The sequence below is a fragment of the Anabrus simplex genome, chromosome 2 (genome assembly GCF_040414725.1).
Source record: "Anabrus simplex isolate iqAnaSimp1 chromosome 2, ASM4041472v1, whole genome shotgun sequence".
Classification (NCBI taxonomy): Eukaryota; Metazoa; Arthropoda; class Insecta; order Orthoptera; family Tettigoniidae; genus Anabrus; species Anabrus simplex.
In genome coordinates this window covers 178,669,619-178,687,198 of record NC_090266.1, presented here as the reverse complement: position 1 = coordinate 178,687,198, position 17,580 = coordinate 178,669,619, and the positions used below count along the sequence as shown (strand labels likewise).

Below are 17,580 nucleotides of genomic sequence, written 5' to 3'. Positions count from 1 at the left end.
GTCACCCAGTGCTGATGCCTAAATATAGATAGATATCCCACTCTCTAAGGATGCGATCCACATCCTGGGTGTGGGGAGGAGGAATTGGACCATGAATTTTGGGTCCAAGGAGTTCCTTAATCCGGAAGACCTTCCTTACCGGAATGCCCTCCTCGTTTTGAACTCTTGGATAATTGCATCTTCTGAAATGTCGGGAACTACCTCACGTTTGGCGGGGGGGGGGGCAGTGGCTTGAGGGGGGCTGCTGATCCAAAGTGGGCTGACCAGCAGACCTGGTGAGCTGTCGTGCGGCGTCTTCACCGTTGATTTTGATTATCACTCCATTGCTTGTGAGGCAGATATTGGCTATTTCCTCCCTCTTAGAATTAAACTGAAGAAGTTTGAGTAATATTTTTTGCTGGTTTTGGTACTCAGGGGATGGTTGTAGGAGGAGGAAAGAGTGGGTGCCAGAGGGAGCTTTCTGGAAGATCCTGAGGTTGGTAATGGGTCGCTGGGCTCCTGAGAGGGGGGAATTCTGTGTTGGAGGAGGTGTTGGGTGGGGGAAGAGTGAGCGTGATGTTTTCTAAGTTGGAGTTTGAGGAATCTGAGGTTGCTGGGCTGTCTGGTGTAAATACTTTCTGTCTGGTGGCGGAGTTCTTGGTGGGGCTGGTGTTGTGGCGCTTGGCAACCACTCATGAAGAATTCCTTGTTGGAATTTGTGTTATAGGTAGATGGTGGCATGATGGGAACTGTGGCTGGTCAGAGGTCGGGCACATTGCTGCTTGAGAGTGAGCCAGGGTGTAGAGCAAGTAGTCAATTGAAGCCTGGGTAACGGTGGCGGTGATTCGAAACATAGTGAGGTTCACAGGTCACCAAAATTATATACACTGGCACTGTTGCACTGAAACACAGTTGAGACATGTATTCCCAGACATTTGTAACTTGCTTAAGAGCGTCTTTGGGGATTAGTACCCCACATGGTCCTCAGGTGGGCGCAGGAGGCCTGGGGGTCACCTCGCACTGTCCTTAGCAGGCACTTAAACCAACTGAGATTAAGTCCAGGGGTAAAAAAAAATGAAATGGCGTATGGCTTTTAGTACCGAGAGTGTCTGAGGATATGTTCAGCTCGCCAGGTGCAGGTCTTTTTGATTTGACACCCGTAGGCGACCTGCGCGTCGTGATGAGGATGAAATGATGATGAAGACGACACATACACCCAGCGCCCGTGCCAGGGAAATTAACCAATGATAGTTAAAATTCCCGACCCTGCCGGGAATCGAACCCGGGACCCCTGTGACCAAAGGCCAGCACGCTAACCATTTAGCCATGGAGGTGGACAGTCCAGGGGTGATACTCCATGAGGAGCCATCGGTCCACCTCTCTGCACACTATTTTAAGTGCAACTAGGATGCCGTGTCAGCTTCCGGTAGTAGGGGCGAAAGTAGATCTAAGATAAGCAGTACTCACCGAGTTCTTACAATGTGATCTGCAAGGGCGCTGCACTGTCCTGGAACGAAATCGTGATTGCATAGGCTATTTGAAGCTACCAGCAGTGCCAATACACTATTAGAAACTTGGCCTTTTTCGCAAAAGTTGAAGCTCGACAGGCTATCAGATGATATGGATATAGATTCCCTAAGGGAACCTGAATGATTTGTCCCAAATGAGTAAATTTATAATACCAATATCATGGGTTCATTATTGGACATTACTCCCTAAGGAATAGTGAAGAACTTCTTCTGTCACTTTAGTGTCCGGAGGGAACTGCATAGCAAACAGGGCAGGAAGTTCAAGTTGAGGTTGATTACAGGAGGTTCTGCAATGTCTGGGAGTTTGGAAGACCAATCAGATACCCCTCCACCATCAGTTAGATTATCTAGTGAAGTGTTTCCTAAAGAGCTTCGAAGAGCACCTCAGGAAGGTCGGTTTCAGCAAACTGGAGGGACTTCCAATTTTTCTTGATGGCCTACTGAGCGTCCACCCATGATACAACAGACGTGCCAACACGACCTTCGGAAGGGATCTATGCCTGCCATGCGATCCAATGTTTGGTTCGGCACGGGATCAGGAGTAACCAGCGATAGACTACATGTGGGAGTTGGTGCACTGTCTCAGTGACATCGACGACTGTACCTGACAACATTTGAGAATAGCCAGTGACAGCTACAACATGCTGGTGGACTCTACAGGCTTCCAGGAAAGCGGCTGGGTTTGGCTGTATCATGCCACGTGGACAAAAGGGAAATCACCGAAGTTTCAGTCTACATGGAACGGCCCATACACTATCATCACTAGGATCAACAAAGTCATATACAGGATCCAGCGGCCTCCCCGAGGGAAGATGACTGTCATTCGTCTGGATCGCCTGGTGCCATACCATGGAGCAGCTCGGAGTGAGCAATCTTAAGGAGGAGGCAAAGTGATGGTGTTTGCCATTTCATTGTAAAGCCTTGGGAGGAGCAAGTTAGCCTGGTTCCAGCCATGAGCGACATCAGTGAGTTAGGATCCTGCCCTCTCACCACTGCAGCAACAAGTCAGAACTGGGCCAAGCAGGCAATACCAGCCCTCCCCCCCGTTACCTCCTTTCAGGCCTCACTGACAGCACCAGAAAGGACTAGCAGGTGTAACCAGAAAATTCAACTTTGAGGCGACTCCAGGGACTTCTATTCTTGTGAAGTATCCGGAAGGTTTAGCCTTCCTATGTAAGGCAGGACGAACGAGCTTCAGGGGTTCAGTTTGAAATCAGTACCGTTGGCAACTGAGAGAATTCAGTTTTGAGTGCAGCTGTGGAGTACTGGATCAGTCAGTGACAGTGTTGATTGAGTGATGTTAGTGTTTTGTCTGTGTGTGCGTGAACTGACAGTAAATTAATGAAGACTGCCACGAGTGTACAGACTGTGTATCACGTTCAGAAATGTGAGACTGTTGCGCGCACACAAACTGTGAACTGTACGGCCATGATAATCGTACAGTGAGTTCAATTGTGAACTGCCCTAGTTTCCAAGTGACAATTGCAGAAGTGTGTGTAGAGTAATTGTTTGAGTTTTGTAAGGCCTGTTATTGCTCTCAAATGCAATTTTATTTGACGTAAATAAATATCACACGAGAACACATTCACTTCCTTGTGTGAATTACTTTATTGTCACTGTAAGTCACAACACACAATTACACACAATAGCAAGTGACACTACAACAATTAATAGCGGAGTACCCTGAAGTCGATTCTGACAAGTACGGATACAAACAACACTGACTCACGCACTATAACATACACTCTCTTGAACTGATTGCCCCACTGACTGACAGCTTGATATATATACTGTTCGATCAACCGTCTAGAATTATCGATTCCTGGAAGGGTTCTTACACACTTTAAATGGAATACACTTGAAACATAGATCGACCAGCTAGTCGAATGGAGTACTCCAGTAATATATCCAGCTCGAACTTTCGAGTACTGTTTACCAATACACAAGGAGATCTCTCCAACCTTCTAAATGTCTCTACATGTATCTGGATAATAAACCTTACAGTAAGTTTCCAGAACCCTCCATATATACCAAATTATAGCAGAATACACCTAATATATGAACGTTATAGAGTTTTCTACAGCTTCCGATTATCCAGATTTTGAGGTTAGACTATACACAATACGTATTTGAGGTTATACAAATTTATAATACATATTTAAATAACGGAAGGTTTTACAACAGTTAGGATGTCGTACCTAAGACACCGTATTCACCAAGGTGAGTAAAAGCTTTTATCTTGGTTTAAAGCTAAGAAAACTGAGACAACAATTACATTTCTATTCACCAAGAACATTATCTTGGATAACGGGTATTATATTGGTTTGAAATTTTATCGGAGATAGGTTGGCCGGTAAAACAGGAAATCTAAGATAATAGTCTTTCAAGATGGCAGCTGTAAATGGCTGAAATATTTAACTGAAAGAGAAAATCACGACGACAAGGAACATGACCTAGATTATGCAATAAAACGTCCTAGATGGATAAAAAGAATGTGCTATATACACGTACTTTGAGGACTATGATGACACTGATTTTGAAACACATTTTAGGTTATCTAAAGCTTCAACACTGTCAGCGTTATCCATGATCGAACCTAACCTGGAAATCCCAACACATAGGTAGGGCTAAAATGAATTCTCGATTGTAGCTTATATCTTGTACGGTACACGACAGGGTGATTTTTTAATGACGAATTAAGGAATAATGCCTTATTTTTTTTAGTGAAATATACTATGTGTAGGCTATAATTTGTTTCCTTATTCTGTATGATGTTAATGGTTTCTGCCACCAAATTCAATAACAATTCCTTCGCTTGGAATGTCATATTAGGTTTCTTGTTTTGTTTCCAGTTAAAAGTGGACATAATTTTTTATCAATTATTTGCAAACGCTGAATGTAATTAAAAACTTGATTACATTTCGATAGTGGCGGCAAGTAGTAATTTGTTTTCTGTGCATCAGTATAGCTGTGAAGGGCCTTGAGGAACTCTGAAAAGTGGTGGCAAAAGGGGCTCTGGTTAAGACGCAGCAGGTCGTTATGCTAGTTAGGCTCCAAAATGGGTAAAAAATAAATAAGTAAATAAATGCAATGTAAATTTTAATCTTATACCAGTTGTATAGTATTATTTGAAGTAATTCCACATACTGTATATGAGTTGACTATGTTTGTAAGTACACGAGATGATATAAGTAGAATTTTGTAAACAATATAAATTTATTAACGATGAGCAGTGTGTTTAATAGAAAAAATTGTTAGCGTAAATTGTATAATATTGTATTCTAGGAAAATTTTCTTCTTCTCCTGTTAATTTAAAATTTAGTGCTTGACAATAATGTATTTTAGTGAACCACTTGCCACCGAGGTACACACCTCATTTGCAAATAAAGAGATTTTTGATTTGATTTGATTTGAAAAATTTAAGGCTCAAATTCAGATTGAAACAAAAACTTAGTTTTGGTAAACCAAGATAAATATATTATTCAAGTTTTGGTAATCTAGGATAACAAAAGTAACTGACATTGGTGAATACAGGCCTAAGGGCAGAATTCATAGACAGCACTTATACATAAGTGGAACCCTTAAGTAATAAGGGATCACTTATAGTAAGTATTCCTTTGTAAGAGTTTACATTTTATAGACAGCACTTAAAGAGCACACACACTGATACAGTAGGTATTCACTGGAGAAGTGGCAATGCTGTATATTATGTCCATGCTTCCTGGATTGTGTAGTTCTGGCTGCAAAATAGTGGGATGATCTATTGTGTTTTGTTTATCAAAGGACAATGCGCAATACTTGTTGCCATTTTTGAGGTTAAAAGATCATCCATATTGCATTGGTAATTAGAATGGATAACAATACAGCAAGCTGAGACGGCACCTGCAAGAACTTATGTCGAAATACATGCACATAATATAGAACAAGCAGACCAATGCAGTTTCTCAACAGAATATGAATGACTTGGGAAAAACTTGTTGTGGACAATGCAAACTACGAAAATGCCCAGTCTAATTTTCTTCTTAATATAATATGTTTATAGTTATCTAGATACTTGAACCTATAAAAATATTCCTCCAAATGTAAAATATCTAGCCTTACAATGCTTTTAATGATTTGACAAATATATCTACAGCCCTTACATTGATGTAGGCCTAATTACTTCCCCAATAAAATGTAAATAGTATATTTTAATGTGCGATGCCATGATTTCAGAAACTTCTGATATAATTCGACAAACGACTGATTGACTAACCTGATATAATTAGCACAAACCAACCTTAAAATAAATGGTGGTACTGCAACACGTTAATTTTTCTCAGAATATTCTATATTCTATAGGCCTACAGTCTTGATAACTTATCAACTTGTAACGCGTTTTGAATTAACTAAGCAAAGTAATAATAATAATAATAATAATAATAATAATAATAATAATAATAATAATAATAATAATAATAATAATAATAAAAATAATAAAATAATAATAATAATAATAATAATAATAATAATAATAATAATAATAATAATAACAATACCCTGAAATTAAGAGGTGGCATAAAATCTCAAAACAATATCTTCATTAATGGTGAGATAGTAAGTCCTCTAGAGGTTATGTCCACCCTCTCAATTAAAGGAACTAGAATATTCATACCTGTCACTTTACTAAAAATTCTTTTATTGTTGGTCACATTACATTTCGACAGGATTTTCCATCTCTACTGTGTGCATGGAAAGCATCTGTGAATGAAATGCAACATATTCAGCAAAATCATTATCCTCCATCTTGCTGCAACATAAGTAAGTCACTGAAGTGTGTGTGGGAGGTCCACTTATAGCAAGAAATGGGACACTAAAGTAGGTAATATGAAATGAAACCTGGCTTATAAGGGGCACTTATTTATAAGCGCTGTCTATGAATTCGACCCTAAGTGTCAGAGTGAATAACTAGTGTGACTGAACAGTGAGAAAAGAGAGAGTGTGAACTAGACAAATATATATATAATTTTTTCACAATTTACTTTACGTGGCTCCGATATAGATAGGTCTTATGGCGACGATGGGTTAGAAAAGGGCTAGAAGTGGGATGGAAGTGACCATGGCCTTAATTAATGTACAGCCCCAACATTTGCTTGGTGCGAAACCAGAATAATTGTATGCCTGTGTAATTGTATGGCCTTAATTAATGTACAGCCCCAGCATTTGCTTGGTGTGAAACCAGAATAACTGTGCGCCTGTGTAATTGTATGGCCTTAATTAATGTACAGCCCCAACATTTGATTGGTGCGAAACCAGAATAATTGTGTGCCTGTGTAATTGTATGGCCTTAATTAATGTACAGCCCCAGCATTTGCTTGGTGTGAAACCAGAATAATTCTGTGCCTGGGTAATTGTATAAGTAACCATTTGTTAGATAATAAATAAATCCTACCAACTGCTTGTTTATTTACCACCCTGCCTGCATGTTAAAATATAAACAATTTGTTTTAAAAAAATGTGTCTCATTTTCACTAAGGACAGTTCTGCCTTAGCGTAGCAAATATGTAGTTGTGCCATATACTGCTTGTCATGGAACTATTTCTAACTTATCATTGATTTGTTGTAAAGAAGTCATTCTAGGCGTACTGTTAGTACCAAATTTGACCATCTTTGTTCATTATTGGAATGTTTCTTGACCCATTAAATTTGCCTATGCTATGACTATTAATAAAACACAAGGTCAAACATTGCAAAGAGCAGGGTTTTACTTGCCACATCCCATGTTTTTGCATGCACAACTTTATGTAGCTTTCTCTAGAGTAAAAGGTAATATTTTTGTACCTATCAAGAGAAGGTGAAAAACTGACAGGGAAGCATGTGTCATTACTTCAAATGATGTCTTTAAGGAAGTATTGTAAACTATTTTCTCCCAAGAGCTTTTGCAAATAATATTGAATAAACATTTTTTGTGAATTTTTTGCTAATTATCAATTGTATTGCGTTTGATTTTTATTTTATAATCCATAAGCAAACTGGAAGTAAGTTTTATATAATTGTTTATACAAATAAACATGTTTAGCAAACATCTTTTACCTTTTACTCTTCATAAGTATTTGGGGAACTGGGGCGGGTAGGATTTCCACATACCTGAATACTCGCATGCATACACTAGTATTGACCTGAGAAATATTTTACTCATAATCACAAATTACTTTTTCAACATATAATCAGTAACATCACAATTACAGTAACTCCACAGAACACCAGTTTTTAGGAAATTACTGACAATCCTTTTCACATGGGGCCATAATGATATCAATGTTTGCAAGGAAAAATGAATTACTTTATTTTGTGATTTTTAGCACACACACATTAAATTACGTAGACTGAACATGACAACTTGAAACTTTGAGGACCAGTTTCAACGAATATTAAGTGTTAACACTGCTGTTAAGTAGACTTAACACACAATTTAACAAAATAGCCATTTGATGCTTGTTGTTTTAAAGGGCCTAACATCGCAGGTCATCAGCCCCAAAATAGCCATTTCATTTAGAATTGTTAACACTAGCAAATTGTTAATACTTGTGTTAAATTAAAATTGCACCAACCTCTTAACAGCTAGAACATAAATTTGAAGCTTTACTGCTGTATGAAGACTATCTATAAACTGAAGAAGGCAAAGGATGGCCAATATTAAGAAAAAAAATTACTTTTTAGAGCTGTCAGAAGAATGTTTTCTACAATGATACCTAATTATTTAATTACCAAAGCCATAATGAACAAGATACTATAAGAAATTGACAACAGGTTAGAGTTTCCCATGGACTGAAACTTGTCAGCGACTTCAATGTAACAGCTGCTTATAGTTCTTAGATATTATGCTTCAGGCTCTTTTCATGTAATTGAGGGTAAGTATGTTCATGTGTGTGTAGAATTGTGCAAAGAATTTCTGCTGCTGTTGCAGAACTGGCAAGGCATTACATTGTTTTCCCTGCAGTAAAAGAATGTCTAAAAATAACTCAAGACAATTATCACATTTCCCCGGTGTTGTAGGAGCCTTAGATTGTACTATACTACTACTACTACTACTACTACTACTACTACTTTTCTCACACCTTGTGGAGTCACCGGGTGCCAACTGTGTCACACATGGGGATTTGGCACTGTTTTGCGGCTGGGTGCCCTTCCTGATGCCAATCCTATAGAGCCTTAGAGTGCACTCATATAAGAATATATTGAATGTTGTGACATAACCGTCCGTTCTTTTATTTTTCTAGCACACTCGCATTCTTTCAAATTAAATCTATAATGATGTTTCTCTCATATTCATTATAATAATAATAATAATTTAGTTGCCCCTTACTGCACATGTTTAGGTCCTAATGGTCTCCGCTAACCATAACCTATTATAATGTCAACCATGTGTGACAATTTATAATTCCAATATAATGCGAAACAAAAAACAAAAGACGCTCACAGTCAAATGTGTTCAGAAACCTCACGGAAAATTATTAATTTGTCTAACAATTGTTTCATAACAAATTTTGTAAATGTGTTCATTGAACAGCGGACATTTAACTGAAGTGTTAAATTAATAATAAATTGTTAGTTAACATTTTTGATAAGTAAAATTTAACAGAGTTGAAGAAACTGGGCATCAAAATTATTGATCCCAAGTAATAGTTTGCATTTCACACTCATGCTCTCATTATTTTGAGGGCCAACCGATTCAACATATTTATTCAAATAAGAGGAACAAAATCTCCTCAACCTCTTCACTGTCACATGTTTATTCCTGTTCCATTTTCGACTATGTGCAAACTCACAGTCATGATACATGATTATCTACTGTAGATCTCAACTGGAAACTATAACACTCTGCAAGTTAATGAACAAGTATACATACCCTTGGCATGGTGCTTTGTGAATACTCAGACTCCAAAGTTGCTGAACTCTTAATGTGATGTATACTGATAATTAGAATGTAACGATTACAAGTAAAAGCTACTAAATCGGTACTTGTTACAAGTAATCTGATTACTTAAAAACTTCTTAATTCTCATTACACATAGTATATGTTTGGTTTCATGCTGTAAGAAGTTGTAACAATGTTTACAGATTAATGGATGTAAGAGGAAAATGTTCTTTGCTTACCTTCACTCTTAGGATAGGTCGCACTCTCTGGTTTTTCTTCACTGGGTAAATTACGTACACTTGATCCTTGACCCTGTGAGTCAACTTGTCGGAAAAACATTGCTTGCTTAGAGTATGCTGCAGCTATATGGTATGGAGGAGGCTGCTGAAAATATGGTTCACAATTTGATGTAATGCTATGTCTCTGTTTTATCTCTGATTGTATTAAGTGGGCATTATGAATTTTTCTAACACACTTTGCTTCTCGTACAACAGGACCACTATCAGTAGCTACAACAGGAGAGCCTCTTTCTCCATGAGCAAGAACTGGATAAATCAAATGTTCATATTGAGGAACTAGTCTTTCCCCTTCAATATAGTCTTTAAATACCGAGTCATTTTCAAGCGCTTCAGCAGTCTGCAATGGAAAAACATGGAAAAACAAATCATTTATCTGAATTTGAACAAAGTTTTGTAAAGAAAAGGAAGTTTTGAAATAAAACATTTGTACATTTGTAAATACATCATAACGTTGATTATCTTTGCCCAGCAGATTATCCAACACTCATACAGCATCTTCTTTTTTGGATTGAGTAACTGAAAGATAAAACTGAGAAGTAAAGCATACATTTACCTCATTTCTGAAAAGGATCTTTATAAACTTGTACCAATATAGAGGTGATGCAGGTATTGGAACACTTGATTTAGTGAACCTGGCTGCAGTGAACATTAATGTATTATTAACATATAATTTCTATATAGTTTTGAACACGCATTAGAAATGTAGACCATTTTTTTGTTTAATGTGAAAATTCATGTACAGTTTCAGTAAATATGAAATATTTAAAATACATGAAGAGTGTAATTGTATCCTCACAATAATAGATTTAAAAAAGTATTTACTTGCTATTCGAGAGGTGGTTTTGGTAGCACACAAACTAAAGAACTGACTAGACATGAGGGGCATAATAGAGGATCTGGAGGAATTCGAAGGCCAAGTAGACAGTCTTCAATCCCGACCCACTGAGCGAGTGGAATGAGGAGCAAATGAGGCAACAGGTACTGGCTTAGTTCAGTTCAGTTGAGTTGGGTTCCACGGTTTTGAACAGAGAACAACAAGATGTTATAGAAACAGATTCTTTTCTTCAGTTTGTGTTTTGGGTTGGGTTATAAATAATTCCTTCCTTCCTTCTCGATGTCTGTAAATGTCATTAAAAAATCTTTCTCGTCGCCATAAGACCTATCTGTGTCGGTGCGACGTAAAGCCCCTAGCAAAAAAAAAAAAAAATCTTTCCCAAATCTCACCTTTTCTTTATCATGTGCCTTAGTGTTAAGATCACGTAAAATGCTGATCTGTCTTTCTCAAAGCCATTTTGTTCTACCATTTCCTTTTCTAACTCCATCTTCAATCTTCCTTAAAATATCCTCCAAAATATAAGAAGTGGCCAAAAAGTTTCCATTTGAGGGCGTCGTTAGAGTGGACATCTCTGATGTGAGTATATAAGCACGGACATGGAGGCAAAGGGATTAGTGTGGCAGTCATGTCATGCCGAGGTGTGTACGTTGTGAACTATGGCAACGTATTACCAATGTGTCCAAACAGGACCAACGTGCTGTTATTCTAATCTTGGCTGCTGAAGGACGAACACCGATGGGCATTATCAGAGAATGAAGGCTGTGTATGGGGCAGCATGCCTGTCAAAAACCACCGTTATGAAAGGGTGCTCTAAGTTCCATGTGGGTCGTGTTTCAATACAAGACACCGGTCAATCGGGAAGGCCAGCCTCATTCATTACGGACAACGACAAGCAAGCGGTGAATGAGGTGATTAGGGTGGACCAGCGCATAACAATTCGTGTGCTAGCAATGGATGTCGACATCAGCTTTGGTAGCGCCTTGAAGGGTCGACGCTTCCTGTTGGACGAGGATGTGCAGCAGGAGGTTACGGACTTCTTCACGCAGCAGGACATGGTGTTTCACCACATGGTGATCTCCAACCTGGTGCATCGGTGCGATGAGTGCCTCAATGCTCACTGCTATTCTGCCTAATAGGCATCCCGATTCAGGACTGTACAGCGGTCGAATGGAAACTTTTTGACCTCTCCCTTATATCTTGACTACATGTGAAATAAAAGCAATTCCTCTGTAGTTGTTACATTCCTAACCACTTTTCTTGAATAATGGATTATTAGACCCTTTCCCCAATCTTCTGGGACATCTTTTTTCCTTCTACATCCCTCTGAATAGCAGAATGGCTGTGAATGTTAACATATTTCGGCTACGGAGCCAAGCCCTGTGTTCAGGGGACGAGTGGGTTTGAACTCCACCATCGGCTGCCCTGAGGATATTTTTCTGTGGTTTCCCATTTTCATTCTGGGCAAATTACAGGACAGTTCCTAACAACAGGCCACAGCTAATTCCTTAGACCTCCATATCTAATCATTCATCACCATTCATTTTATCTTCATCAGTCCTCAACTGAGGTTGACAACAGGAAGGCATCTATCTTGATTTATTGATTTATTAGTTTCATTCTCCGTATTGATAGTTCTCGTACATTATAGATAAGAAAGGTTCCACCTTATCAATACAAGTTTTATTTATATAAGATCCTACTTACAGTACCGGTTTTGACTTTTTATACAGTCATCCTCAGCTGTACATTAGTACCTTCACATAAGTCAAAGTTGGTTAATATGCCTTGCCTAGTAAAAAAGTCATAATAATGGAATGTGTCCAACGTTCAAATTGGGCATGTTTCAAAGTAAAAGCTGGCTATATGTACAATCTAAAAATGTGTGTTGGTGTATCTTATAGGGCTAAAATTCGTGTGGATTAACACTAGATCAATACACCAGGATCTTATATAAATAAAACTTGTATTGATAAGGTGGAACCTTTCTTATCTATAACATAGGAAGGCATCTAGTTGTAAAAATATGCCATGTACCGTATTTACGCGAATAATCTCATCATATTTTAAAAAATATTTGAGGAAAGAAATTGGGGTGCAGGCTTTATTTGCGTGAAGGTTGGTAACATGCTCCTCGCTCACCTAGTTTTGGATGCTGGCATTAATTTGCCACTAGCGAGGAGATAAATAAATGCCTGGCAACTGAAAGGAAGTAAATGTACGAACTATTACGAATATATACAAATCTGAATGGGGTTGCTATGATGGGAAACGTGTGCAGTTGTGCGTAGACCCAGTGTTGCTAATTCAGTGGTTATCCCACTACATCTGAAGGCTTTTAATATTAAGTTAGCGGGTGAAAATCAACTACAGCATCTAGCGGGTTTTCACTTATGAATAGCTGGAATATAGATGGAAATATCATTGCTATTAAATATATAAATATACTACGGGTAATGGTTTGGTCCGCCCTGTCAATATGTTATCAAGTTTCCAATCCTGTACAATTATTTCACTCGTGCATATTTCAGGAGCCCCCACTCACTTCATCAGCGATTTCTATCTCATAAAGCAAGATTTCCCATATCTTAAGATCTAACATCATTCAGCTACACATAAAATATTGTCAATATATAACCTTATATTAACACATACACAATAAACATTTCTTGATAATGTTTGTTATGTAACAGAACACTTTAAAACACTTATAAAGAGTTTGGTTGGTTGTTCTTATGTTAATGGAAAATTCTAAATTCCCATGGAGGGAATTAGATATTTTTCACCAATAGAGCATGTCAAGAACATATCAGATGTAAGGCTCTTCAGGCATTTGCTCTATTAACCAGCGTTTCGTCTTAGGTCTGACACTAGACTCGTCAGAGTGGGATGTGTCAGACCCTACCCACTGACGCTGAGTGTATGCAGGTGAGCTTATCAGAAGCCTATTTATCAGGCACACTCAGCGTCAGTGGGTAGGGTCTGACACATCCCACTCTGATGAGTCTAGTGTCAGACCTAAGACGAAACGCTGGTTAATAGAGCAAATGCCTGAAGAGCCTTATATCTGATATGTTCTTGACATGCTCTATTGGTGAAAAATATCTAATTCCCTCCATGGGAATTTAGAATTTTCCATTCGGAATTGCTAGGCGGGCAATAATTCGATTGTGGAGATTTATCTCCCGTATGCAGTTATCAGACTGTGCCTGATAAATAGGCTTCTGATAAGCTCACCTGCATACACTCAGCATCAGTGGGTAGGGTCTGACACATCCCACTCTGACGAGTCTAGTGTCAGACCTAAGACGAAACGCTGGTTAATAGAGCAAATGCCTGAAGAGCCTTACATCTGATATGTTCTTATGTTATACAACACTTTAAAACACAAATTAAAATGTCAGCCAGTTTCCTTGGAAGAATCAAAGATAAAATGTTTCTTGCTACTATTTGTTATGTGTATATATACAGTTGTAGCCCACTTTAATCATTTTTAAAAGTCAACTGATATACCACCAATATTAAAATCTTCACCTTGTTGTTGTTAGAACACTTCCTAGAATGAACTGATACACCTTCTTCTTCTTCTTCTTCTTCTTCTTCTTGCTAGTTGCTTTACGTCGCACGGACACAGATAGGTCTTATGGCGACGATGGGACAGGGAAGGGCTAGGAGTGGGAAGGAAGCGCCCGTGGCGTTAATTAAGGTACAGCCCCAGCATTTGCCTGGTGTGAAAATGGGAAACCAAGGAAAACCATGTTCAGGGCTGCCGACAGTGGGGTTCGAACCTACTATCTCCCGAATACTGGATACTGGCCGCACTTAAGCGACTGCAGCTATCGAGCTTGGTAACTGATGCACCAATGAATTATTAGACTTATTAAGATCTAAATGTGTAATTGATTATATCTGGTCAAATGGAATCATGCTCTGTTGGTGTTGGGCTGGAATTTCGAGAGAGCAGATTGAATCTCCCGTCATGTCCTTGAATTTGTGGCTAGTATTCGTTCTTATTGTATATTGTTGGAGCAGAGGAAGCCTACTCGCCTCTGCCGATTTATAAGATCCATCTAATGGGACTGTGCCAAACTCAGTTGGCAACTCTGCACGGGCCGTGGTGTCATTCTTCTGTGCACGTCAATTGAAGTGAATCAAATCTTCAAGATGGCAACTAAAGGTACATGATATAGGATTTTCACGGCCAAAGGAAAGCTGCAAATAACAGAAGATGCAAAAGAAATTGGAAATTGGACAGTAGGAAGAAAATACGACGTGGACGAGAGCTTTATTCGTGACTGGCAAAAAAAAATAAATTACGGCTTCAGCAAAGTAGTAGTAATCACCCGGCATTTCATGGACAGAAAGCAAAGTTTCTTGAAACTGAAGCAAGATTATGAGTGTATATCAAAGAGAAGAGACAATTTGGATGTGCCGTTAGGAGTGAAATGTGCCAACTTCCCCTTGACTGCAAAAGAACTAGGTGTTATGGGATTCAAAGTTAGTCATGGATGGCTTTTGTGATTTTCTGTTCGTTATGGTTATAGTTTCCAAAGAAAAACTATCATTGTGCAGTTTCTTCCAATGGATTATCAAGATAAAATTGTGATTTTCCACAAGTATGTGATCAATGTACGCAAGAGAAACTCTTATGTACATTCACAAATAGGCAACACGGACCAGATACCAAATTATTTCAAAATGCTGCTTGATTATGCTGTAAACAAAAAAGGTGCGTCCATCGTCATGGTTAGATCTGGTGGGAAGGAGAAGCAAAGGTGTACAGTTATGCTTTGTGTAACTGCAGCTGGAAGGAAACTGCCCCCATACGTCATATTTAAACGGAAAACAATTCCAAAAATAAACGTGAAAGGCGTTATCGTAAAGGCACAACCCAAAGGGTGGAAGGATAATAGCCTAGTGGCAGACTGGGTGAAGCAGGTGAGGCAACGGCACCCTGGAACATTACTAAATCTCAGAAATATGCTCATTTTAGAGAGTGCAGGCACACTACTCAAGAAGTTCACGATGTTTTGACAAGGGGTAGAACGGACTTGTTAATAATTCCAGCAGGTCTAACATCCGTTCTTCAACCACTTGAGTTTGCATTAACCGGCCTTTAAAGGCAGCAGTGAAACAAATGTACATACACACGTTGGATGGCAGACGTAATGCATAAATTTACGCCCACTGGTATAATCAAGTGCCCAGAAGTGAGCCAGATTTGCGAATGGATAAAACATGCTTGGGATTCCATTCCTCTGCAATTGGTGGAGAACGATGATGGTGACGACGAGGAAGACTGCGATTCTGCCAGTGATGACGATCGCTAAAAAGATTACAAATTAGGGAGTATCAAAGTACAGTATTTTTATTTTATAGTGTGTATGTGGGGAGAACAGATTGGTTTAAAAACCGAACAGGACTAGGACAGGCAAGAGTATTGTCTCAACTTATGTTTATAATGGTTATGGATGAAATTCTAAAGGAAATAAAGGCAAGATATGGAGGGGATATGAAAATATTGTTGTTTGCAGATGGCATAGTGATCTGGGGAGTCAACAATACAGAATTGCAAATCCAACTAGAGGCGTTAAATGACAATATTGAGAAATATGGTATGAAAATCAGTGTGAGGTAGAGCAAAACAGTGGTGATGACAAGAGAAGAAAGAGAAGGAAAAGGAATCATTAGTATCAGGGGACAAACCCTTGAGGTTGTTAAATACTTCAAATATTTGGGACTGTGCAAGTTGGCGAGTGGTCAGGGGTTCCCAGCAGTGAGCTTGCATCTTGGAGACAGTTGGTTCGAACCCCACTGTCAGCAGTCCTGAAGGTGGCTTTCTGTCGTTTCCCAATTTCACAGTAGGCAAATGCTGAGGCTGTACCTTAATTAAGGCCACAGCCCCTTCCTTCTCACTCTTAGACCTTTCCCATACCGTTGACACCATAAGAAATATCTGTGTCGGTGTGATGCAAAACAAAACAAATTAATAAAAAAAAATGGGAAGTGAAATAATGCAAGATGGAAGGTTGGATAAGGAGATCAGCAGAAGGGTACAAGCAGGAAATACGTTCTACCAGAATGTAAGGAACCTGGTGTGGAACAGACACGTTCCTATGAAATGTAAAGAGATAATGTACAAGATGTACTATATCCGTATACTGTATTAATGTATGCTTAAGAGACTTGGACTTTGTCAGCAAGAAATGGGAGTAAAATTCAGACCAGTGAGATGACATCACTGAGGAGTATGGCAGGTAATACAAGAAGAGACAGAGTAAGAAATGTTGAGGTCAGAAAAGAGATGAGTGATAGGATGAAGAAGAATAAATTGAGATGGTTTGGACATATGAGGATGGAGGAAGGAAGGATACCAGAACAAGTGTTGGAGGCTAAGATAAAAGGAAAGTGGGCAAGAGGGAGGCCTAGAGCAAGACGGATGGACTCTGACAAGAACAGTATAAGAAAAAGAAGACTAGATTGAATACAATTACTGAAGAGGAGTGATGGAAGGAGAGGCAACAGTGGAGAAGTGCCATCAACACCCCGAACTAGCAGGAGCTGGATAAAGGGAAATGAAAATGATAATGCCTGTGTGTTTCCACAGAATTTTAAGATACACAATTAAAGTATGGTTTTTCTATTGCAGGATGCCGGACACCGCTGCTACAATCGTAGTATAATATTGCGTTTATGATTTTTGTTGTATGGGACTACTGCACTTTGCTAATTCATGTACGGTTTATACTGTTTATATAGCCTTTAAAACTTATTCCAATAAAGTCGAAAAACCACACTTTCCAACCAGAGAATAAAGTAGGTGTAAACAAAACCACATGATTTTGACCACTTCACACTTCCTTTGTCTTTCCAGTAAATAGTCCTTTTCTGAATTTTGTTCAATTGTAACGAATTGTTTATGACGGTTTGAAGTATGGAGTACTGAGTGCGAAAATAATATTAGGCCTACTGTTCTAACCTTCTAGCGAATATCTTAAATATCTGCTCGCAAAAATCCCGTATTTATCTGCTAGCAGAGATCAC

The 17,580-nt window shown here is 38.8% G+C and overlaps 1 protein-coding gene across 1 annotated transcript in view; it reads right to left on the bottom strand.

Annotated features, from left to right (window-relative positions):
• The window catches only part of Lap1 (leucine rich repeat containing protein 7 lap1), a 472,349-nt gene that overhangs the window by 86,741 nt on the left and 368,028 nt on the right, over positions 1-17,580 (bottom strand). Inside the window, exon 11 of the mRNA XM_067139879.2 lies at positions 9,645-10,041. Coding sequence (XP_066995980.2) covers positions 9,645-10,041 — 397 coding nt within the window. The remainder of the gene's footprint in view (positions 1-9,644; positions 10,042-17,580) is intronic.